Raw genomic sequence first — 24,765 nt, forward strand, 5'->3', positions numbered from 1 at the left:
TTGCCACCCAGCCACTGCACTTGTCCTGGTAAGCGGCAGCGGTGGGCAGAGAGCAGGGTGGCACTGGCTACTACTCTTATATGAATGCATATCTTTAACCTCTGTTAAATTACACCTGGCCAAGTTCTAGGTATCATCAGTCATCCTTGATAGAAGTTGCATCAGTCAGCTGGAAGGGAGTCAGGAATGGATTGCCCTGACTAACAACTGAATTATCATTGGTATAAGACACTGTTTTTTTCTCTCTCTTTTGCCTTTTGATAAGCCTTGGGGATTGTTGAACAGATCTTCTTCCATGGTTGAAGGAGCTTTCCACTGCCAAAGCCAAGCATTCCCACCTCTTCGGTGCTAAGGTTGTGTTCTGTCTGCCTTATTCAATGCATCACAAAATACAGACTTTGGTCATCTCAGCATTACCTGTAGAAATTCGATGGAAAATTATTGGAATTGGCTCTGTTGTAACTAATACATCTTCATCATTATCTGAACTGGACACGTAGGTATTGTCTGTAAAAGGAAAAAGAAAAACAACAAATGAATTTAATGTGTATAAGGATTTAATGTACAAAGATCACATACACTCCCCAAGCACTCCGTGCCATGCATCCATCATTTTAGGATAAAAACAGGCACATCATTAAGCTTTCTGGTTCCTGCCCCCCAGCCCAGCAGTAGATACCCGCAATTCAAATCCTGAGCCCTAGAAACCCTGTAGAAGAAATTGCAGCCCAGCACTAGCTTTGACATACCAAAGTCAGAAAGCCAAACTGTGGGAAACAGCCTTTCCTTGCCTCTGATAAATACATGAGAAAAAGCATACTCAATAATCAGTTGTATAGATTTAGGCTGCAATCCATAACCCACTTACTTGAGGCCTTAAACTACCTTTTTTTCTAGCTGTTCATTGATTTTCAGTCTCATCTGGAAACTAGAAAATGGTTCCCCACCACCACCTGAACCCATTTCTCTTTGATTTATTTGGTTTAAGCCCCCTTCAGGATATAATAAAACCTGAAACAAAGATACCCATTATTTTTGATTTACTTTATCTTGTCTCTACCAGGGCACACCTTGATGCTGGCACACAGCCTTTGCAAAGGCACATGAACACACTGTTCAGGGGAGAAAATTCCACCCTTCCTGAGTTCAGTAAGTGAAGGATGGGGGCTCTCTATCTGCTGGCAATGAGGAGAAAGGAGGCTCAGGTCTCGGAATACCTCTTGCTAGTTTGCAGAGCCCAGACAGATTCTTAGTATAAGAGACAGTGCCTATGTCTGTCACCAGGCATTAGCTCGAGCAGTTATTCATTGGAACCTACTCTTTAAACTATAATGACTCCTAAAGGGCTCCTAAAAGAGTCAGTGTGCTATATTGCATTGATTCTCAGTAATGGAACTTTTAGTTTCCACTATGTGTATTGTTAGCTTGCATGTGTGCTGTAAAGATTTTCCCCATGCGCTCTGAAAAATATACTAAAGTTAAGGCTCTCTCTCTCTTTATATATATATGTACACCGTATTTTTCCGTGTATAACACGACTCTTTTTTTGAGCCCAAAATTAAGAAATAAATATTTTAAACACCAAACAGAACAATTTTGATATTTTATTAAACATTCAAAACACCAGTTTATTTAGTACCGTATATTTGAACATCAAGCAGTGAGGCAAGTTGTGTAATTGCTGCTGCTCCTGTCAGCTCAGTGTAACTCCACTGTAGCTGCAGCTCCAGCTCTCCTGCCTGTGTGTTGCACTTTTGTCTCAGTATTTATGGTATGTACCGTATTTACTCCACGCTGGCAGATGCGAACGCTGATCAAGGAGCTGCAACTGCCAGAGCTGCCTGAGTGTGTGCGCTAGGGGAATGGGGGGTCTGTATAGCCAGGGGGCAGCTGAGGGAACTGGGTGGAAGGGACAATGTCCGGAGCGGGGGCTGCTGGAGACTATATTCTCAGCCATCATGCACCCCTGCCCCACGCACCAACTGCCCCCTCCCACTAGGAAAATTCCCTTCCACTCTAGCACCACACTGTGGCCTTTGATGGTTTCCCTTAGCAAACCACTTCACCAGTCGCAGACAAATCATAGCGACATGAGAGAGGCAAAGATTTGTGCAAAAGATCTGAGCCCCTCAAGCCTTTATGAAACATTGTCCGTGTGTTATCAAGTGAGACATGAAGATTAGGAACTCCCTTTAGCTTCTGAATGAGATCAGAGAATGGGCCCTTTAGTTACATTGGCAGTAGATTACCCCATCACTGATGGCTGTAGGCAGAGAAAATCTCTCTCTCTCTCTCTCTCTCTCTCTCTCTCTCTCTCTCTCTCACACACACACACACACACACACACACATTTAAACACATTCTCTCTCTCACAGCCTTTCACAAATTGGATTCCTTCATTCTCACCCTGCCTACAAACGAAGGCAGAAAAACAGAAATAACAGTGCAAATGAAGTGGCTAATGGAATGTGATTAGCACAAAGGTGATGCAGGGGCACAACAATGGTGTTTCAAATGCCTTCAGCGGAATCTTTTTTTAATATAAAAAAAAACAGCAGCGGCACGGAAAATAGCACTTTACCTGGATAATCCTCAGAGACGTGCACCGAATAGGATATGCTGTTGAAAAGAAAAAGGAAAGATAGATAAGGAAGACTGTAAGAAGCTGGGGGTGGGGTGGGGGTGGGATACGGTAATTGTACTGAACTGTCAATGTTTATTTATAGATTTCTGACAGCTCTGTAAGACTACTAGTGTGACAGCTTTCAGAGCATGCCATGCAAACAAATAAATAAATAACCAAACACAATGCTAGCACTGCTTCCCCTTCCCCCACTAAAATTGTGCCACTCTAATCCAAAACCACATTTCAGGGAGGCGGGAAAAGAGAAAGAATGGAGATTGACTGCTCATGAACTCAGAGTAGTATTTCTGCACCGTCTCTTCTCTCTTGTCTTTTTTATTTTTATTTCTAAAGGAAAACATATTAGGGCTGCAACCTACAAATCACTTACGAGCAAAGTCCCTGCAAAGATTTATGAATTCTTCCACGACTGCTCTCTTATAGCCTGCAGTCTGCAGTTACATGTACTGCAGCCTTTGGACCCAAACTTATGAGTGCAACTGGTGAAGGAATAGCCTGTCCCTTCAGTGACAACTATCATTCACTTACTGTCTTGGGTCTTTCTTTTTTTAGGAAGTCGGGGAAATTAATCATCCTGCAAACTGTGCGACATGCTCTTCTTCCTGAAGGAACATGCCATGGCTTGTTCTTTATGCATTAGTCTCCAGAAAGCAACCCTATACGGAGTCAGATTATCAGTCTATCTAGCTCACTTTTGTCTACACCAAAATCTTCAGCCTTTTCAGACCCACCTTTAATCCAAACATGCATTTTTGGACCCATCTCTCTGTGTTTTCATAACTTGCCTTTGTAGGGTGGCAGTCTTGCTACTATGACTCATCATAGAGATGGCCATGATGAGTACTAACCCACTGGCTGAAAACCAAAGGTCTACAATGACTGCCAGCAGTTCTCTAGGATTTCAGACGAGTCTTCCTAGCCCTATCTGGAAATGTTGGGGAATGACCCTAAGACCTTCTGCATGCAAAAGAAGATCCATTGAGCTACAGCTTATCTCCTTAAGTCAGACCTTCTGCATGCAAAAGAAGATCCATTGAGCTACAGCTTATCTCCTTAAGTCAGACCTTCTGCATGCAAAAGAAGATCCATTGAGCTACAGCTTATCTCCTTAAGTCCGACTATTGGTCTACTGAACTCAGTATTATCCATCCTCACTAGCAATATCTCCCGCTCTTCACCATACGGTCCTATGGTCAGTCACAACAGTATAATACACATTTATAAAAAGAAAACAATTACAGTTATTTAAAAAAAGATAAGTAAAGCAAGTGAAACCATTCCAGCCAGAACAGAACAGTATAGATTCAGCAAAAGAGGTGCATCCCATAAAACAATGATGGACTCCACTTTCAGTCCATTATTTGAAGTCTGGCCACTGGTCAGTATTGTGTTTAAACGGCACTGGGCAATATTAAAAGTGGTGATTAACCTGCAATGCCACATTCATTGCAGCATCTGATACTACAACCAATGACCATGCGAGTGCAAATTTTCTCACCAACTGGTGCCACAGTAGCTAAAGTTGGATCTGAATCCTGGCAAAATTACTCTAGCCTCAGACTTTTAAAGGGGGAGACTGAGCATCGCTGTCTACCCTCCCATACATTAAGAGTATGTCTGGCTTTTACCATGGGACACAAAGGATGTACTAGGCTGTGGGTACCATGTAAAGGAATATGTTCACAGCTGTGTTCATCATACTTCAGAATCCAGAATTGCATAAAACACAACATGAATTACATTTGTACAAAGCTATGCATAAACCAATGGAATGTAATCAAAGGTGCAAATTGTGAAAAAAATATTGTAATTATTGTAATTCAAGCATCACAATAAATCACACTGAAGTGTGATAAGAAGCCACAATGAGTTGTGGGCTTACAACCCCCACCCCCTTCCCTTCTTCTTCTAGTGCAGCTGCAAAGAACTTTTAATTTCAATTAACCATTGTTTAGCATTACATCTAAACCTTAAACTGTGGTTCATGTCAACTATGGGCTGCTTTGACTTGCCAGCTCCATAACCAATGCTTTGAAATTGACTTGTTTCCAACAAACCATACTTTCCAACAAAGAAATTGCCAGGCTCAGTTGACACAATAAACTAATCAAAGGTGGAAACTAATCTCCCATCTTCCTCCACATAGCCAAGCCAAAAGTGGGAGGGGATGAGCACATGAACCCAGAGGTGCTTGAGAGAGAACTTTAAATAAAATAAACGATCCATTACTGGTGCTTTAAGAATATTCAGTAATTTTAGAAATACTAATTAAAAAAAAATGTTCCTGGTGCCAGGAAAAATGCCCACTCTCATTGGAGAAGATTTATAAAAATGTAGAGGGTAACATTAAATCAATGGATGACCTCTTTGCTAAAATTTGCAGCAACTATTCCAGGTAATGCAAACAGAAGAGTCTGTGAAATTGATGGCATGAGCTCAGTCTCGCCTAAAACTGCTGACTCTTTCTGCATGGGTACTTGTACAGCTGTTGGGTGCCACCATTTCTTATTTTTGCACTAGTTCAGTCTTCTTACTGCTTAGTAGGAAGACTGTGTGCACCGCTTGTTTTGGTGCCTATGAAAAGCTTAAATAATTATTTACATTAAATATTAAACAAATGTCATAATGTCCCCCAAGTAGACTCTGCCGTTTCAGCACCTTGTGAAAATGATTGGTGCTTGCTTTGATCTGTTTTGCTTTAAGAGGAAGAGTTCTTAGGGGGGGAAAGCTTCCCTTGCCCCACTTATTATTCTAAATCAACAATGGATCCAATATTTTAAGGATCTTATAATATGAACATAGAAAGATGACTTATATCAAGTCAGACCACAGGTCCATCAAGCTCTCCATAATTTCAGCTGGACGTATTTCTCAGCTCTACCTAGACACATGTGTATTCAGAAGCTGTTTCCATCACAGGGGATAGGGTATTTCTATCACTGCTGGTAGCCTTGTTCTCCATAAATTTCTCTAATCCTCTTTCAAAGCCATCCAAGTAATCTGCCAATTCATAGCAAGTCAAGTGTCAACAATGGAAACACCAAAGAATAGAAGGAATGGAACCAGTGGGAATTTGGTTCCAGCAGAGGGGGAAGAAGTGAAGAAGGGACATGTCAAGCACCACTCCTCCATTTGATAGTGATGAGATAAGAAAAGGTGGTGGTCCACCAAGAAAAAGCAAGTCATAGAATTGTAGAGTTGAAAGGGACACCAAGGGATACCTAGTCCAACCCCCTGCAATTCAAGAATCTCAGCTAAAGCATCTATGACAGATAGCCATCCACCCTCTGCTTAAAAGCCTCCAAAGGAGAGTCCACAACTCTGATCAAAATAGGGATCATCAAAGAAACAAAGTTTGAGAACCACTGATCTAGGACAAATAATTTTTCCTTCACCTTTGAGCATACTTTTGTATGAGTGATACAGAATAGGTGGATAGAGATACTGGGCACTATCCAGTATTATTCAAACTTAAAGAGTATGCCAGCTGAAATCAATTGCTGTAAGCAACTTGAATTCTTGGAGTTGGATGGGTTTACTCTAGTAATGGGTGTTACTCCCAGTATGTTTTCGAGCACAATTCAGAGTGTTGGTGCTGACCTTTAAAGCCCGAAACGGCCTCGGCTCAGTATACCTGAAGGAGCGTCCCCACCCCCATCATTCACTAAGATCCAGTTCTGAGGGCCTTCTGGTGGTTCCCTCACTGCAAGAAGTGAGGTTACAGGGAACCAGGCAGAGGGCCTTCTCGGTTGTGGCACCTGCCCTGTGGAAAGCCCTCCCATCAGATGTCAAGGAAATAAACAACTATCTGACTTTTAGAAGACATCCGAAGCCAGCCCTGTTTAGGGACGTTTTTAATGTTTAATGCTGTATTATGTTTTTAATATTCAGTTGGGAGCCGCCCAGAGTGGCTGGGGAAGCCCAGCCAGATGAGCAGGGTATAAATATATTATTATTATTATTATTATTATTATTATTATTATTATTATTATTATTATTATAAAGAGAATTCCAACTCAGTGCAGAGCAGCTAAAATAGAAAATAGAAAAATAAAATAGAAAATATTGAACTGGATGACTCTACTATTGTTTCTGGAGAAAGATGCAATAATTCAGTGAAATATAAAGGTGGGGGGGGTGCTTTTCTGGCCCAGATCATTTTTGCACTTATTGTTACTGGAAATCAGTAAATTAATGATGTGTTGCAGATATCCTGAAGTGGAATCTTGCATGATGAGCAGTGTGATTTATATATAGCCTCTAGCTTATCCCATAGTCACTGCATAGACAAAAACTTTCCAGTGGCTCAAGGTCTCTCAAGTGTGATGTCACAGCTACTGCCTACAAGGTGCTGAGAAGCTGCCTTATGAGAACCTGGACAAGGGGTGCAGCGATATATGCTCTGTAATACCTAGACTGCCCATAAGCAAATTTGTCATTCTTTGGGCTGGCAAGCCAAACCACAGATACATGATACATGAGCAAGAAGCCAGTCGTGCGTTGAAAATTTTTCGACCCCCTCCTTTGCTACAGTGCCTCTTGGTGGAACACAGATGCTGAGTCAAAGTTACTGAACATTTGCATTTTTCACTAAGAATAATTCTCACAGTTAGCTTGTCCATGTGACTCAACCACAAGTGAACTAAATGGCAAGTATCACTTGTAAATTGATGCTTGAATTAACTTGCCATGCAAATGGACCGGTGGCAAGCTTCTGCTGCACAGCCACCTCTGCTTTGCAAAGTTTCCACTACAAAAGAAGCTCACAGCAATTCCACTTCTAAGATGCTGTTTATAGCCTCACTGCTAACAGCCACTTGTTTAGGGCATTAGGATGAGAGCACCTTGGAAGGTCATATTCGCTAGTCAAACCAATCTGGTAAAAAGTTTTCCTTACTTCTCAACAGTGGTGAAGGCTTCTCTAAAATTCTGGCCTCTCTCAAAGGAAGGATGAACAACTGCTAGGGGGGAATCAAGATCTAGAAACATAAAGTTGGAAGCAACCTGAAAATTCAGCTAGACAAACCCCTTGCGTGTCGAGGTCCCCAGGGCCACCCCAATAACTCACACATCACACAGAAATTTTTGTTTAAGGTTTTTGGCATAATTTTGGCTACAACTTTATTAAAATACAAAAATGTGAGTGGTTACTTAAGCATTGGTTGCGACTATCTTCCCGCCCCCCCCCATGGGGGACAGACTGACATTCCGCATGCCTGCGAAAGTCAGAAAAGGGGAATACACTTGGGGGTAGTGACAGAGCAGGAAACCTGCCCTCAGCCCTCCCCAAATGCAACCTGGAGCTCTTGCAATGGCCCGAGCCCCCTTGACAGGGTGGACAAGCAATAGTTAGCCCCTGATTCCTTTAATGGAATCCCTTGCAGCAGCAGCATTAGAGGGGCAGGCACAGCCAATCCATGTCCCTCAACCAACCAAACCATAAACCAATGCTAACCGCAACCTTACAAGTTGTGACGATTTGCTATGCAGTAGGCAAAAACCAAATGGCCCCAGCCAATCAGCCAGATGGACAAAATTTCTACTGGGCCCCTGCCCCAAGAGCAGACGACCCCATGACAGGCATAGCAAGGTCAAAGCGAACAACCCTAAATATAGGGGGGTGGGATGGGCAATCCGATGCACGGGCGAAAAGAGGAAGCCCTAGCCTCGTGCAAGGAGTTTTAGCATTTCTGGCTGTCAATCAACAAATGGCAACATTAACTTCATCCCAACAACAAGGGAAGCCCAATCGCATCAGTGGCCAACGATCAATTAGCCCGCCCCCAACTTTGGAGTGTCCTGGTGGCCCCCACCGCAACACATGCTCTCTATGAAGGAGAACATGCTTTGCCATATAAGTGGCTATCTAGCCTCTGCTTAAAAACCACCACCTTTTACAGGTAATCTGCTCAACACTGTCAATCAGCTCAGGCCATCTAGCGAGACCTTTTTTGCCCCAACCCAATTTTGGATGTCTCTCAATGCATAGCACTTTTTCCCCCTAGTCCTAGTCTCCAAAGTTCCTAACACAGTGCCAATAGCCAGTGAACATTTACTGTTATGAGTCGCTCGGTTCCTTTATCACCATTCTGATAACCACTACCTTCTATATAATTTCACTCTCTTTCATGTTTATTTTCACTTAGGGAGACCTTAGGGAGACTCAGCGTTACTCACACAACAACAAAATCTGTGATCCTCCCCCACTCGGCCGGCTCAAGAATAGTGTTGACTACCAAACGCTGTGTTATGACCAGAGCTGCAGCAGCTTGGAGATGAGTGTTGCTTTTGCTCTCCCTGGGAGTTGCTGAGCTCCCTGCAATCCACTCACAAAGGGTGCAGGATTGCAGCCACAAAAGCCAACAGCAACAGTGGCAGCAGTAAAAAGAGGATTTGCAAGTACCTGGCGTATGTTACAGGCACTATTGAAAAGATAAACGACAACAGCCGGACAGCAATGCAGAAGAAGGTCAGTCTATGGCAGGATAATATGTACATTCTGCAGCTGCACCACCTAAGCACAGAATGTTGACACTGCGTATGCTGTTTGGCATATTAAGAATGTCAACTTAAAAGTAAAAAAAAAGAAGAAACCTGGTAGCAATTAACCTACAAATATAGGTTTTTATCATTCACATACCAATGTGTGGATGATCAATATATATACAGTCATACCTCATGTTACATCCGCTTCGTGTTACATTCTTTCAGGTTACGTCCCAAGGCGACCCGGAAGTACTGGAAAGGGTTACTTCCGGGTTTTACCGCTTGTGAATATTCAGAAGCACAAAATGACATCACGCGCATGCGCAGAAGTGACGAATTGCAACCTGCACATGTGCAGACGTGCCGCTGCAGGTTGCGTTCTTTTCATGTTGCGAATGGGCCTCTGGAATGGATCCCGTTCGCAACCAAGAGGTACCACTATATCAAGGAATCAGACCAGTGGGGCTGCACAAAACTCTCCCTTCCTCATATCCAAACATACCTATTCAATCACGTCCACACATAACACCCACAGACCCTCCAGGCATCAGATTTTCCAGGGACAGTTCCGCTTTTCCTTAGGACGTCCCTATTTGCATCAGAGAAATACGGGAGCGTATAGCTGGGTGTCCCTATTTTCATTCATTCCCATACATAACACACACCTGTTCATTCATGCATGCACCAGTTCATTCACTGTCTCTTTGTCCCACTCTCATATACACCGCCCATCCACTGAAGCCAATGGGAGACTTTTCCCCTCAAACCTCTTTACTGCACAAGGGGCAGGGTTGGATGAGGAGACGATTTCCCCATCCCCGCTGCAGTTAAATCTCATTGGACTACACAGTATTGCAATGTCATCCCATTCATTGCATAATCACTATTTAAGGACTACTACCCTAGGGAGGGAAGAAAGAAAAGAAAAGAAAAGAAAAGAAAAGGAAAGGAAAGGAAAGGAAAGGAAAGGAAAGGAAAGGAAAGGAAAGGAAAGGAAAGGAAAGGAAAGGAAAGGAAAGAAAAGAAAAGAAAAGAAAAGAAAAGAAAAGAAAAGAAAAGAAAAGAAAAGAAGTTAGGTTAGTGAAGAGACCGGTCCAGTATCACAGGTTCAGAGGGATAAATGCACAAAGGTAATAATGAACAGGGTTAATGTGAATGGGGAAAGCAGAACAGAAACCATATGGGAAGTAGAAAGTCCTGTGGTCACAGGGTCAGGCTTCACTGCTCTGCATAATACCACACTCCTTTCTCACCATGACAGAAGCCAAATAAATTATGCAAAATAAGCAAATTAAGCACCTTTGCATACAGAAGCTTACAGAATCCAGGTGTACATACATGAATTTGTTCTTTTATTTTATTTTTCTTTAAGCACAGACCACTGATAGTCCCGCTTGGAAATAAAAGAAGCCATAAATATCTGAGGAAGTCAGAAAGGTAAAGGTAAAGGGACCCCTAACCATTAGGTCCAGTCGTGACCGACTCTGGGGTTGCAGCGCTCATCTCGCTTTATTGGCCGAGGGAGCCGGCATACAGCTTCCGGGTCATGTGGCCAGCATGACTAAGCTGCTTCTGGCAAACCAGAGCAGCGCACGGAAACGCCGTTTACCTTCCCGCCAGAGCGGTACCTATTTATCTACGTACACTTTGACGTGCTTTCGAACAGCTAGGTTGGCAGGAGCAGGGACCGAGCAAAGGGAGCTCACCCCATTGCAGGGATTCGAACCGCCGACCTTCTGATTGGCAAGTCCTAGGCTCTGTGGTTTCACCCACAGTGCCACCTGCATCCCTGATAGTCCCGCTTGGAAATAAAAGAAGCCATAAATATCTGAGGAAGTCAGTATCTCCCTACAAAAAAATCTTTTATCTGAAACTATATAAAGACCAGCCTGTGGTGAACACTACACCAGTTCCCGGCAGTTGCAGATAGTTAGTAACACTAGAAATAGGAGAGCAGTTCAATCAGGACCATGAGAAGGCTGACAAACATCAATTATCTTAATCTGTAGTCAGCTTAGAGAATTTGACCGATCTGAAAGATGGAATAGAAGCAATCAAAATGGGTGTTTGTAAAAAAATCTATTGAAATTGATTGTGAGTATATGCATATGCATATATAATGAGAAAGTATCCAATAATATGTTCCTATCTGGGCTCCTGGTTTTTAACATGAGCACCCAAGGGCATCATTTTAAGTTTTGCCATCCTTTTAGTTCCAGAGAAGGAGAGAGAAAGTGAGATATTTGGGTTGGAGCACAAAACCCCATTTTGCATTGGTTTTCCTTTTTTAATGAAGCAGGACCCTGTTACTTTTTATGCCACAATAAAGCACCCAACAGCAGTAGTTAAACTGAAAGTCTGCATTATATTGTTGGCCACAAGTATAAATTTCGGAGACAGTCCAAGTCTGTAGGATGAAGGCAAAATACAGCTTAAAACGTCTGCAATAGATGCCAGGAGTCCCAGTGCCATAAATACGTCAAACCAATTGGAGAGAATTCAGGAAGCAATAACCTCAGTGTATCCCAAGGAGTATTAAATGGATAACAACAGTGATGGTGGTGGTAGAGCTAATGAATACATGTAGAAACAAATCCAGAAGACGAATTATTTGTAATTAGGGCATGCAAGACATACACAGAAATCAAATCTGATTGTTAGGTCTATATAGTATTCTTCTTCGGCGATCACTCGTAGCAGAGTAAGATTGTCTTCCATGAACATGGCCTTAACGGTGTGTCCGTCGGTGGCTGTGGAGGATCCATACATCCTTCCACAGTGGGGATATAGGTTTCCAGGCGGGAGTTGATCATGGTGAGTTTGCCAAACACACTTTCCTCTTAGCGTGTTTCCCGCTTTCGTCCTAAGTTCAAACGTTCATGATACCTTTGGTAAAGGTTGTTCTCCAATTGAAGTGATCGCAAGCCAGTGTTTCCCAATTGTTGGTGAGAGAGTCTTTAAATCTCTTTTGTTGACCACCAGCATTACACTTTCCATTTTTAAGTTCGAAATAGAGTAGTTGCTTTAGAAGACGATCATCAGGCATCCAAACAACATAACCAGTCCAACGAATTGATGTTGAAGAATCATTGTTTCGATACTTGTGGTCTCTGCTTCTTGCCTGACATCTCTGACCGTCAGCCATTCTGGTTGGGCCTGATGGAAGTTGGAATCCAACAATATCTGAGGTGGAGTTGGGGGTAATACATTCTGGGTCAACAGTGACTAGCAGTGGCTAGTTAGTGTTTCAGAAAAGAGTGTTTCCTAACCTAGAGATGCTGGAGTGTGAAAATTGGATCTTCTTCATGCAAAGCATACTACTGAAGTATGGCCCTATATGACTTGGGCACTGGGTACCTGAAGGAACACCTGTGTGGCACAATGGGTCACTGCACCTGGCTGTTAACCAGAAGGTTGGTGGTTCAAGCCCACCCTGGGATGGCAGTGAGCAAGATTCTTGTATTGTAGGGAGTTGGACTAGATGAGTTGAGTTCCTTCCAACACTCCAATTACAATTCTATGGTTCTATGAGAAATCTCTTAAATGGAAGAAGAGGTAGCAACTGAAATACCACACCAACCCGCCCATACATTTAGGTAATGGAGACCCTCCTACGGATGACCATCTGAGGTGAAGCAGGTGGTGACTGGGGTGGGGACTTCTCCATTATGGTGCCCTTTATTTGAAATAGTCACCTGACCCCCTGCACTCACATATTTGCAGCAGTCAACAAAAGTTGTTTAATGTCCACATGATTTTTAAACCTTCTGTTTCATGCTGAAGGCTTTTGCTGGAGTATTTTTTTTTTTGGGTCTAATTTTCTGTAGTTTTAAAATAGAAATTATGTATTAAACAAATAAAGAAGATCTCATGAATCTGCATCTATGTCCTATCCAGAATATGGTATTTTGCCTAGCAGTTTAATGTTAAGTTATTTACTTATCTTTTAACATATTCATATGCTGCCTAAAAACAAGGTCTCGACAATAATGATTAACACAAAAATACAACCATAACGTCTCAATATTAGCTTGTGTGTAATGATTGAAAATTCAATTCGCTTTTTAAATGTATTTATATCGAGCTGCTTTCTTTCAAATAAATAAAGCATAATATCTAATACAACATAAAAATCTGTTGGGTTTTTATAATGGAAAACATAGCCAAGCTCCATAACCATTAATGCCAGACCACACAATTATTGTTTGTATTTTTAACTATCTCTGATTGTTCGCAGGTTTTATTACACCCTTGATTTAAAAGACACATTTTGTGTGCACGTATATTGTGAATATTTTTCTCCTCGGCTGTGGTTGCCTTGATAACTTCACACTGCAGCTGGTGTTTAAGGTCTGTAGATCAAATATAAACTAAACTTAAGCAATAAATAAATAAATAAATAGAATAAATTGAATTCCGCATAAAACCCTGTTGGCAATTGTTGTCTGTCAGCTGTTTCTGACATGAAGCTTGGTTTATCATTCATGACGATACATGACTAGTAGGGAAATAGGAAGCTATCTTACATTGACTCTGTAATGCCTACACCAACCGGCAGCAGCTCTCCAAGGTTTCAGGCTGTTGACATACCCGGCTCTACTTGGAGCTGCTCAGGATTAAACCCAGGTCATCCATGAGGTATTGCAGTCCTGAGCCATTTAAGGCTTTATAGGTGAAAACCAGCACTTGGGCCCGGAAGTATGACTGAATACAGTGGTACTTAATTCGTCCCGGAGGTCCATTCTTAACCTGAAACTGTTCTTAACCTGAAGGACCACTTTAGCTAATGGGGCCTCCTGATGCCACTGCGCCGCTGCTGCAAGATTTCTGTTCTCATCCTGAAGTAAAGTTCTTAACCCGAGGTACTATTTCTGGGTTAGCGGAGTCTGTAACCTGAAGCGTATTTAAACTGAAGTGTATGTAACCCGAGGTACCACGGTAGCAGTTTCTGGGAATTGCAGGGAAGAGAGTGCTGTTGTCCTCTGGTCCTGCTCCTGAGTTTCCCACAGGCATCTGTTTAGCCACTGTGAGAACAGAATACTAGAGGATACTATCAGGCCACTGGCCTGATCCAGCGGGGCCCTTATGCTCTTTCATACGTAAAGGCCCTAACAGACCAAAATAGACAGAAATAGAGGGAACAGAGGGAGATCACCTTCTGAAGGGAGATCATCATTCTTTGTGTGCCTCCTCCATGAGTGTTTTGGAGGGTGGCCACATGAGAACAGGCCTTTTCTGCAGTGGCTCCCCATCTGTGGAATGCTCTCCCCAAGGCAAAAACGATCCTTTTTAAGCAGGCCTTTGGTTGATTTGATTGACACCCTATGGCCTTTTGAAATGGGGGGGGGGGCGGGCGCGTTATTGGGTTCTTGTTGCTTTCATTTTGATTATGTATTTTGTGGATTTGTATTCTAATTTTATTCTGTGAACCGCCCTGAGACCTGGGGGTATAGGGTGGTATAATAATAATAATAATAATAATAATAATAATAATAATAATAATAATAATTCTGAGTGTATGTGTCACATACATTTGGCATCTTACAATGTAAAACATGCTAATTTAGTTGCAGCCCTCTGGTTTATGATCCATTTCTGTCTGACATGGCCCTCGGTACTGAACAAGTCTGCCAAATCTGGTATGGAAACCAGGAGAGGTTTAGCATATTTACTGGATTCCCCAAAGGAGAAATTAAAAGACAAGTGTAATGGGGCTGATTAAAGTGATCGCAAAAACATAAAATAGTCTTCCCAAGAGAAGAGAAGGAAGCCGCATCATTCAATAACATTAAAATGTGGAATGGAAAATGCTGTAAAGTATAATTAATGGAACAGTTCCGCACTGGCGAGGTCATGAACCCATATGATTCCCATCACTAATTCTTACGATTCTATGATGGGAAGAACTGCTAGAGAATGAGGAACGGCATAGACATTGGCTATCCTCAAGGTGTCATGTTTTAGAAATACATGTAGGGAAATGAAAATTCAAAGTATACCCTTTCTATATACACTGGTATGCAGAATACTGACAGGGCGCAAGAGTTCAAGAGCATCGTAAGTATCTGAACTGGCAGAAGCAGCTGAAGGGTGTAATCCACCAGGCACTCTTTTCCATACAGGCCGTAGTCAAATAGATGAGGTTGTGAAAGGGCCATTCTTGGTAGATTATGCACCCAAAGGCTGAAACAGTCCTTTACAAACTTCTCATTTTTTTAAAGCAACTTGCATATACAGTGGTACCTTGGGTTACAGACGCTTCAGGTTACAGACTCCGCTAACCCAGAAATAGTACCTCGGGTTAAGAACTTTGCTTTAGGATGACAACAGAAATCCTGCAGTGGCAGCGGGAGGCCCCATTAGCTAAAGTGGTGCTTCAGGTTAAGAACAGTTTCAGGTTAAGAACGGACCTACAGAACGGATTAAGTTCTTAACCCGAGGTACCACTGTATATCTTTGTTGCTTATATTAATGCCAGACTTGCTGCATCCCATTTAGCAATCGAGGTCTATTTCCTCTCCCCACCCCACCCCATAGCTGTCAACTTTCAGATTTGAAAATAAGGGATCAGTAGCAGCCTCACCTGTCCCGGAGACAGTCTATGGGATATCTAACAATCCGGGATAGCAGCGGGAAGCAGCACTGGAATAAGGGAATTTCCCACCAAAAAAAGGAAGGTTGACAGCTATGCCCCACCCCCTGCTACAGCACAAGCGTTTTTTTGCTTGCCAAACAAGAACTCTCTCTCTCCTCTCCTCTCCTCTCCTCTCCTCCCCTTGAGTCCTGTTCTGGGTGTTCTCCTGACCCTCCCAAGTAGATTTGGGTGAGAACACTGGGCACACACCGGGGGAGAAGGGGGCAAAGTCCCAATGTGCTAGTAGGATTCGTTACACCGGCTTCCAGCACAATAAGTTGAATCTGGACTTCAACTAAAGTGCATTGTGAAAAAAGTTGAGATAACTCCTTCAAGGGGACTTTTTCAGATCAGGAAGCCTGAGCAGCTGTGGAGGCAGCAGAGAACTGGGGAAATGTTTACTGCACCGAAAAACACATGCAAGCACACGCCATGGTGACCCTGCAATGAAATGTGTCCTGTGAATGAAGCAAGGGGGGGGAATGGAAGTCTGTCACAGAAAACGGAAACTTTCAAGAAACTGGAGGACCAGATTTTGGCACAGCACTACTGCAAATGCTCTCCTCGTTCTTCTAATTGCTGCATTTGCATACTGGGGAAAGCTTCATTAGCTAAGCTTCTGCTCATCATGCACCTATTAAAGAATCAGGAATCCTTTAAAGGAAGAAAATGGGGGGAAATGGCAGAGATATAACCCCTTTTTGCTTTTCAGTGAGTGCTGTCCTTATTGTCTGCTCTGTTTTTATATTCGTTTCGACTGCTTCTAGCATTGTAGGTTTGTGGGATTTTTAAATTTATTTTTATTTTTTTTTAATAAAAATGTATATCTATATCTATCTATATTCTGTCTTTCCATATTCTGTATTCCAAGGAGCTCAATGTGGTATACGTGGTTCTTCCCTCTCCCCATTTTCACAACAACCCTCTAAGGCAAGGGTCAGCAAACTTTTTCAACAGGGGGCTGGTCCTCTGTCCCTCAGACCTTGTGGGGGGCCAGACTATATTTTGAACAAAAATTAAAATGAACAAATTCCTATGCCCTACAAATAACCCAGAGATGCATTTTAAATAAAAGGACATTCTACTCGTGTAAAAACACACTGCTTCCTGGACCGTCAGCAGGCCGGATTTAGAAGGCGATTGGGCCGGATTCGGCCCCCAGGCTGTAGTTTGCCTATCCATGCTCTAAGATAAGTTAGGCTGAGAGGCACTGACTGGCCTAAGGTCACCCAGAGAGCTCTGTGGCTGAATGGGGACCTGAATCCTGGTCTACCAGGCCTTCTGTTAGGTTATTTTATGTCGAATTCCAGTCAACTGTTCTATTATCGTAGAAAATTGGTAGCTCTCCTAGCAGCTATAATGATATATGCAAAACAGTGGTGGAAATTAAAGAAATTCCTCGTCTAAGAGACTGGTTGATTAAACTTTGGGACTTTTCAAGGTTCAGTAACGTAACTTGGGTTTTATGAGTAGAATGAAGGAAGCAGATAATTAATCAATTTGAGCAAGAATGGGAATTATTCAAGGCCTTTGGGAATATGAAGCAAGATATGATTGATTGTAATACTTCTCCGATACTGTGAGGAGAACTTGAACTCCTGTACTGTGAACAGAACTTGTCAAACCTGTGCAGGGATAGTCAGTAAGGATAGTATTATTTGTATTAGTTATTTATTTATCTAGTTTTATGTTTATTATTTATCTAATTATATGTTTCTATGGAGGCCTGTCCCTCCTGGTGTCAGATATGTGTATTTAAAAAATAGAAGTTGTATCAGAATATTGTAAATAACAAATGAACAAACAAATGTGGAAATAATTTCTGAGAAGACACAGAGAAGTGAGTGGGTAGGGTAACAAACTGAAACTCTTGAGACAGAGCACTCAATTCGGCAACCCAATTCTCTCTTGTCAAGCAATTATTTGGGGTTTGTGCGGTGTGTGTTTTTTCACCTAAAAGCAAGCTTTAATTCTTCTACAGCTGCTCTATTTTAGCTGTGCTGAACAGTTTTGGTTAAAAAACAAAAGTTGAAGGAAGTAAGCAAGCAAGAAGACAAAACCACAACAAATCCCTCCACTTCCTCAGGTACATGCTGCCTTAGGAAATGTTTTGTGAGCTCAATGCCTTTGCTCCAATAAGCAATGAGAGACGAGAAGGAGAAATGGGGGAGAGAAACCCACAGCCATTTTGCACACTTTCCGTGGAAAATACTGTGACTACTTGCAAGTTCAAAATGAAAGAAAAAAGGATGAAATGAATAGGAATTACTGTTCTTGCACTCTCTGACCCATCAAGGGAGGCCACGTGTCCTACTTTGCAGAGGACAGATCTCTGTTTGAAGGGCTATCCTGTCCAAGTCCTGTTTAAAGATGAAGAGCCAGACGGAGAGCAGCAGGGGCCCTGAAGATGTTAATCTGTAGTCAGCAGCTGGACAGCAGATTGTGCAGCCACATGGGTAACCTTGTCAAAATCTTCCCCACTGAGGTGAGGTGCACTGTATTACTACTTAAATTATTGTAATTATTTCAAAACTATCACACACAATTTTCATGCATATCTCAGTCCTCTTTTGTAGGAACATAGAAAGCTGCCTTAAACTGAGAGTCAGAACATTGGTCCAACTCAGCTCAGGATTGCAATATTGCCTGGTACATGCTCTCCCATGTTTCAGGCAGGAGTCTCTCACAGCCCTATCTGGAGATGCTGGGGATTGAACCTGGAACCTCCTTCATGCCAAGCAGCTGCTCTGCCACAGAGCTACAGCCCAGTGAAGAATTTCCTCTCAGTGGCAATTCATAAGTGGTCACTCTACTCCTATCTTTTATGCAGCTAGGCCCACTGAACAGCACTGGTTCCTGCCTCTTCGATCCCAACGCCTTTGAGATTGTGTCTTCTACTTTGGTTCATAAGCACACAAACATTTAAAACCCCTGTTCATGTGTAAATTGGGAGCTCATTATATGACACTCCACAAATGAATCTTTTCTCCACTGAGATTTGTGGTCCATTTCAGTGCAGAGGAAAGATTCCATAGGATTCTGGATAACATGGAGCTTGACACTGTGGATTCAGGATGCAGATGTTCATGAGCCAGGGAGCATGAGGTCATGAAAGGGCAGGGTTACAATGGAGATGGATTTGTTTATTACATTTCTATTCTCTTCCTCCTTGAAGGAGATCAAGGTAGCATCCACATCATTGTCCTCCTCCCCATTTTATCCTCACAACAATCCTGTGAGGTAGGTTAGGCTGAGAGTGAGTGACTGGCCCAAGGACACTCAATGAGCTTCATGGCTGAGAGGCGATTTGAACCCTGGTCTCCAAGGTCCCAGTCCAACACTCTAACCACTACACCACATTTACCACTTGGCATCCCCAATTGCATGGGAATCCACAACTGAAAACCCGCCTGTGCAGCCATAGGTTGAGTGTCCATTGCTGGTAGAGTCCACCTCAATTCTAACAGAGAAAGGGTCCTCAGTGTAGCACAGATCTCTAGATACAGGGAAATATATTAGCCCCCTTCACAAGTTGCTTTTCATGAATTCACGGGCACATGAAGGCAAGGAGTGGGGTGCACTTCATGATAAGGCAGCTTTCTATGTTCCTATATTGGAACCCTACTATGCCCCACATTATAGGGCAACATGCATGCTTAACAGAGGTGGAGTCAATAGTGTGGATCTTTCCTCACTATGTTATGGTCACCCCTATTTGGACCTGTCCACACACACTGCCCTGAAAGCTCAAGCTTCCTCCATAATGAACTTTCCAAGCTGACAGGAGTGCAAGGTCTCCACCTTTTTGTCACGCCACCTGCCTTATTGGTGGCACAAAAAGGTTTGGGTTGGGGCAATCTGAAGGAGTGAGAAATGTGGTCTGAGGTTCACAGCTGGCTTACGGTTACGGCAGAGGCATGAAAGCTTGCTGGAAACAGAACACTCAGTTGAAAGCAACTTTTCATTTTAAGATGTGTACATATAAATCTGTGCATATTGAAGTTAAACTCCCCACTTGCCTTTGCATTTATCTGCACTCAGACACCTTCAGGGAGTCTGGATCAATGGATAAGTATATTTTCCTGTACAGCCGGCAACTGGGATGCCACAGGGCTCTATTACTCATCCTGCTTGGCAGGGCTGCAAATGAAGACCAGAACGGGGACTGCGATTATAGCTCTTTCATTTGGAAAGGTCACTCACCTCTCATCATCCAATAGTATCATTAAGCTTGGGAGAAATGGGACTGAAGTGTCCAGAATTAGTGCCCAGGGCAGAAAGGAACAGTTAAACAGTGTCCTTTATTTGCACCAGGAAAATTAACATGAAAAACACACATCTTTTTCTTCTTCTTCTGCGAAAGCCTCAAAATCATTCTAGCTTCTGCAAAGGCTTCAAATGACATTTTTAGATATATGGACACAGAGAGAGAGAGAGACCTGGTTAAAGAGGCATTTAAAAAGACATTTATGGGAGGATGTGTGGACAACAGGTTTACCAAATCATATACACCAGTCCACATAGTCTCACTGCCTCTTAAGGTCAACATAAACTGTGATAGTTCTACGCTCTAGCAAATATGATCTAGGAGACTTAAATAATATTATAGATTGTATGATGCAAATGGCTGAAAAAGGGGTCTGTAAGGGTTCAGTTGTTAGGAGACTCCTATTCTCCTCACAAAACTACAATTCCCAGACTTCCCTGGGAAGAGGGATTGAAACTCTGGAGATTGTAGCTCTGTGAGGGGAATAGGGGCCTCCTTCTTTGGCGATAACTCGTAGCCAAGTAAGATTGTCTTCCACGAACATGGTCTTAACAGTGAGTCCATAAGTGACTGTGGAAGCCAATTCTGGATCCACACATTCTTCCACAGTGGGGACATAGGTTTCTGGGTGGAAGTTGATCACTGTGAGCCTGTTTAAAGTAGCATCATAGTGCTTCAAGTATATGGTGTGGATGTGGTCTAAGGCTGCAATCCTAACACCAGGTATCTTGGATTAAGCACCACTGAATTCAGTGGAACTTTCTTCTGAATAGACATGGTTAGGCTTGCAGCTTTCATCCTATGAAGAACAGTTTAGGGAGAGTGGTTACGTTTAACCTGGAGAAAAGATGGCCAAGAAACAATATAGGAACCATCTTCAAATACCTGAGGGGCTGTTCTGTAGAAGATGATGGAACACATTTGTTTTCTCTTGTTCCAGAGGGCAAAACCCAAACCAGCAGATTTAACTTATAGAAAAAGGGATGTCTATTAAACATTTGCAATATCTTCATGGTTGAAGCTGTTTGACAATGGAACAGCCTACTGCGGAAGGTATTGGGCTCCTCTTCACCAGAGGTTTTTAAGCAGAGGTCAGATGATCATTTATCAGTAATGCTGTAGCGATGAATTCCCTGCATTGGCAAGGCACCAGACCAGATGATCTTTGATCTCCCTTCGAACACTTATCATTCAATATTGATATATTTTATTATGCCTGTTCTGCTAACTTTTACTATATTGCACAATTTTTTTCCCCATTCTACTAGTACTGGAGCACTGAAGGGTGCTGAAGTAGCACCCTCAACAACTAGAAATCTTATCCAGCCATCCCTCTCACTTCTAAAATCTCAAAGCATCCCTTTCAGGATTAGAAACCAACCCGAAACAGGATTGACGAGAAAGCCAAAATGGCAGCAACCGAGGGGAATGCTAGAACCACAAAGACCACCATGATCCCGAACAACAAACAGGACCCAAAAGAAGATGACCTGAAATTAAAATAAGGACTAGAAACCTTACTGTTCCATTTTGTTTTGTTTCTATTTATTTTAAAGAAAAGATACCCATAGATTCTTGGGAAGCTGAAGAGTGTGCAAGATACTCCATTCTGCCAGTTCCCTGTGCTCCTGTAGTATCACGATGCACACACAGCCCTGCTTATGAATAATGCATGGAGATGACTGAATATTCAAGCAATGACATTAACAAGGATCAGGTGAGCAGCCATCTTTATAGCCAGCTGCCGAGAACTTAAAGTGAGAACCAATCATCTTTGGGGATTTATGAGCAACCTTTTCACAGAGATGACATTGGGAGTCGGGGTGCCAGGATGACGATTTGCCTAAATTGCTTCGCCCTTAAATCATGCAGCATATAAAGCAAAATACACTAGAGAGCTCCAAGAGCTCAGTTACACCTGAAAGTGATCCTGAGCATATTAATCACCGTACAAAGCTTCTAAGTTGCTGTAGAAAGGTGAGTTAGCTTCCTGTAAGAAATGCCCTTGACCTCTGCAAATAAAATAATCTGGCATAGTAATAAGTAAGTTACAAGCCCTGGTTGTCATCCTGTACAATTTTGTTATTTGCACTGCTGCAGGGCGGAGAGGGGGATAGGAAACATTCGCAGCTGTGTTCAGGTAATCACAGAATATATGAATTGTTACAAGTGCTATATTAGGAATAGTTTTCATTAATGCACCAGCACTTGTGCCTAACTGTGAGCCACTACAGAGTCCTTAGATTAACACAGTAAGCAGCTTCGTCAGATATTTCTGTTGCTCACTGTACGACTTCAGACCACAGGTGGAAAACATCCCATTCCACCCAACTCAGTGTTAGAAACTCAAATATATAAGCAAGGTGGCCAAACAGCTCCTTAAACCAAGGTTACAGTTGCCAAAATGGAATGTCTAGTTGCCAGATGGCTTGAAAGTTGAATTTTTCAATACAACTTTTTGATTCCTGAAATTTGTTCTGCTTGTGCCGATAAAATATAACGGATAGACTTCTACAGGATGTGTTGTTAGTGTGTGAAAACAGGCAAGATTCAAGGATCCCTAGGCCTGCACCTCCAGATGGTGGAAATGTCAGGCACCATCCAGGCACCTTCACTTGGCTGCAAATGGCCAGTAGCCAAGTGCAACATGCAACTGATGAATTCTGAACGCTGGCCCATCCGCAAAACTCATCTCGAGCCTTTTCATGGACATGCTCATCCTGAACATTCTGGACATGTGGGCAGGGACCTTCTTCCCAGGAGCAAACCCTGACACATTTGATACACACATCCCACCTAAGAACATAGGAAGCGGCTTCCCACCAGGTCACTTAGTCAATTTAGTCCAGTATTGTCTACAATCTTTCAAGTTGCTGGTTTATTACAGGAGTAATAATAATAATAATAATAATAATAATAATAATAATAACAATAAATTTTATTTATATCCCGCCCTCCCCAGCCGAAGCCGGGCTCAGGGCGGCTAACAACACTAAAATAGTGCAACATTATAAAAACATCAAAGAATTAAACTAGCCAATGTAGTTCCTTCCAGATCTTATGGGACTACAGCTCCCATTATCCTTACCTAAGGATCATACTGACTGGGGGTGATGGGAGTTGTTGTCTAACAAGTTCTGGAGATACCATGTTGACTATCCCTGGCATTTTTTGATTGCTGATCAAAATGTATTGTAGAGCAGGGATAGGAAATCTGTGTACCTCCAGGTGTTGCCAGACTCCAACTCCCATCATCCCTGACCAATGCAGGGTAAATCAAAACATCCCAACAGTAACACCTTTTGGCTGTGTGAGCCTGACCATTAGTTAAAATAAAAATGAACTTCACTCACCATCAGAACACATGTTCACTTTGAAGTGGCTGCCATGATCACAGTGGTAGTGAAGGTGGTGGTTCAGTTGTGGAAATGATTTGTGAATACAGTGGTACCTCGGGTTAAGAACGTACCATATTTTTTGCTCTATAAGACTCGCTTTTTCCCTCCTAAAAAGTAAGGGGAGATGTGTGTGCATCTTATGGAGCAAATGCAGGCTGTGCAGCTATCCCAGGAGCCAGAACAACAAGAGGGATTGCTGCTTTCACTGCGCAGCAATCCCTCTTGCTGTTCTGGCTTCTGAGATTCAGAATATTTTTTTCCTTGTTTTCCTCCTCCAAAAACTAGGTGCGTCTTGTGGTCTGGTGTGTCTTATAGAGCAAAAAATACGGTAATTCGTTCTGGAGGTCCGTTCTTAACCTGAAACTGTTCTTAACCTGAGGTACCACTTTAGCTAATGTGGCCTCCCACTGCTGCCACGCTGCCGTTGTGCGATTTCTGTTCTCATCCTGAAGCAAAGTTCTTAACCCGAGGTACTATTTCTGGGTTAGTGGAGTCTGTAACCTGAAGCCTCTGTAACCTGAAGCGTCTGTAACCCAAGGTACCACTGTATAAGAAACTACCTTAAACTCAGTCAGGTCATTTGTCCATCTAGCTCAGTACTGTCTACACTGGCTGGCAGCACCTCTTTGGGGTTTCAGGCAAGGAGCCCTTCCCACCCCTACTTGGAAATGCCACAGGGTGAACCAGAGAACTTCTGCATGCATTGCAGATGCTCCTCCACTGAGCTACAACCTTTCCCCTCCGAGTCATTAATCACTTGGGGAGATGTTGCCTAAATCACAAGAAGCTGTTCTGTTCCAATCTTAAGCTCTTCTGTTTCATCCTCTGGCTACAATATTCCAGCTCAAAATTATTATTTTTCAGTTCACACATACATCAAACCACTGCTTTTTTATATATTATTACTTCTTTACATTTTTGTGTCTTTCGAGACTGCAGCAGTTCCTCCAGAGCAAATTCTCCCACTGGTTTTTATAGTTCTGTCTTGCCTCCACGCAAGGACTGAGCTGCAGCATCAAGCTGTTTGAATAAGGACGGGTTTCGCAATCTCAAACGCAGTTCAGGAGAGGTCACTCAAAACTTCCTGCCTATCTGCTGCCGTCGAAAAAAATATTTCACGGATGACTCACATGCCCAACCAGCAGCCCATCTGAGGATGAGGAAGAGAAGCTGAAGTGCTTTTGTTGACTGAAGCAAATTGTGCAGTCAGCCTTTATTCTCACATGATGTGGACTTTGGATTCTTCTGCTGCCAACTGTTCTCTGCAGGTGAGGAATACCTGCAGTTTGGGAAAGTATAACCCTCACAATGCCAAAAAAAAATTGAAATTTTTTTA

At 42.6% G+C, this 24,765-nt stretch overlaps 1 protein-coding gene across 7 annotated transcripts in view; it reads right to left on the reverse strand.

Annotated features, from left to right (window-relative positions):
- The window catches only part of PARP8 (poly(ADP-ribose) polymerase family member 8), a 160,873-nt gene that overhangs the window by 76,209 nt on the left and 59,899 nt on the right, over positions 1 to 24,765 (reverse strand). For all 7 annotated transcript variants that reach the window (XM_083465825.1, XM_083465831.1, XM_083465827.1 and 4 more), the window contains 2 exons: positions 2,582 to 2,619; positions 418 to 507 (listed from right to left, as the gene is read on the reverse strand). In XM_083465825.1, coding sequence (XP_083321951.1) covers positions 418 to 507; positions 2,582 to 2,619 — 128 coding nt within the window. The remainder of the gene's footprint in view (positions 1 to 417; positions 508 to 2,581; positions 2,620 to 24,765) is intronic.

The sequence above is a fragment of the Podarcis liolepis genome, assembly GCF_965112155.1.
Source record: "Podarcis liolepis genome assembly, chromosome: 11".
NCBI lineage: Eukaryota > Metazoa > Chordata > Lepidosauria > Squamata > Lacertidae > Podarcis > Podarcis liolepis.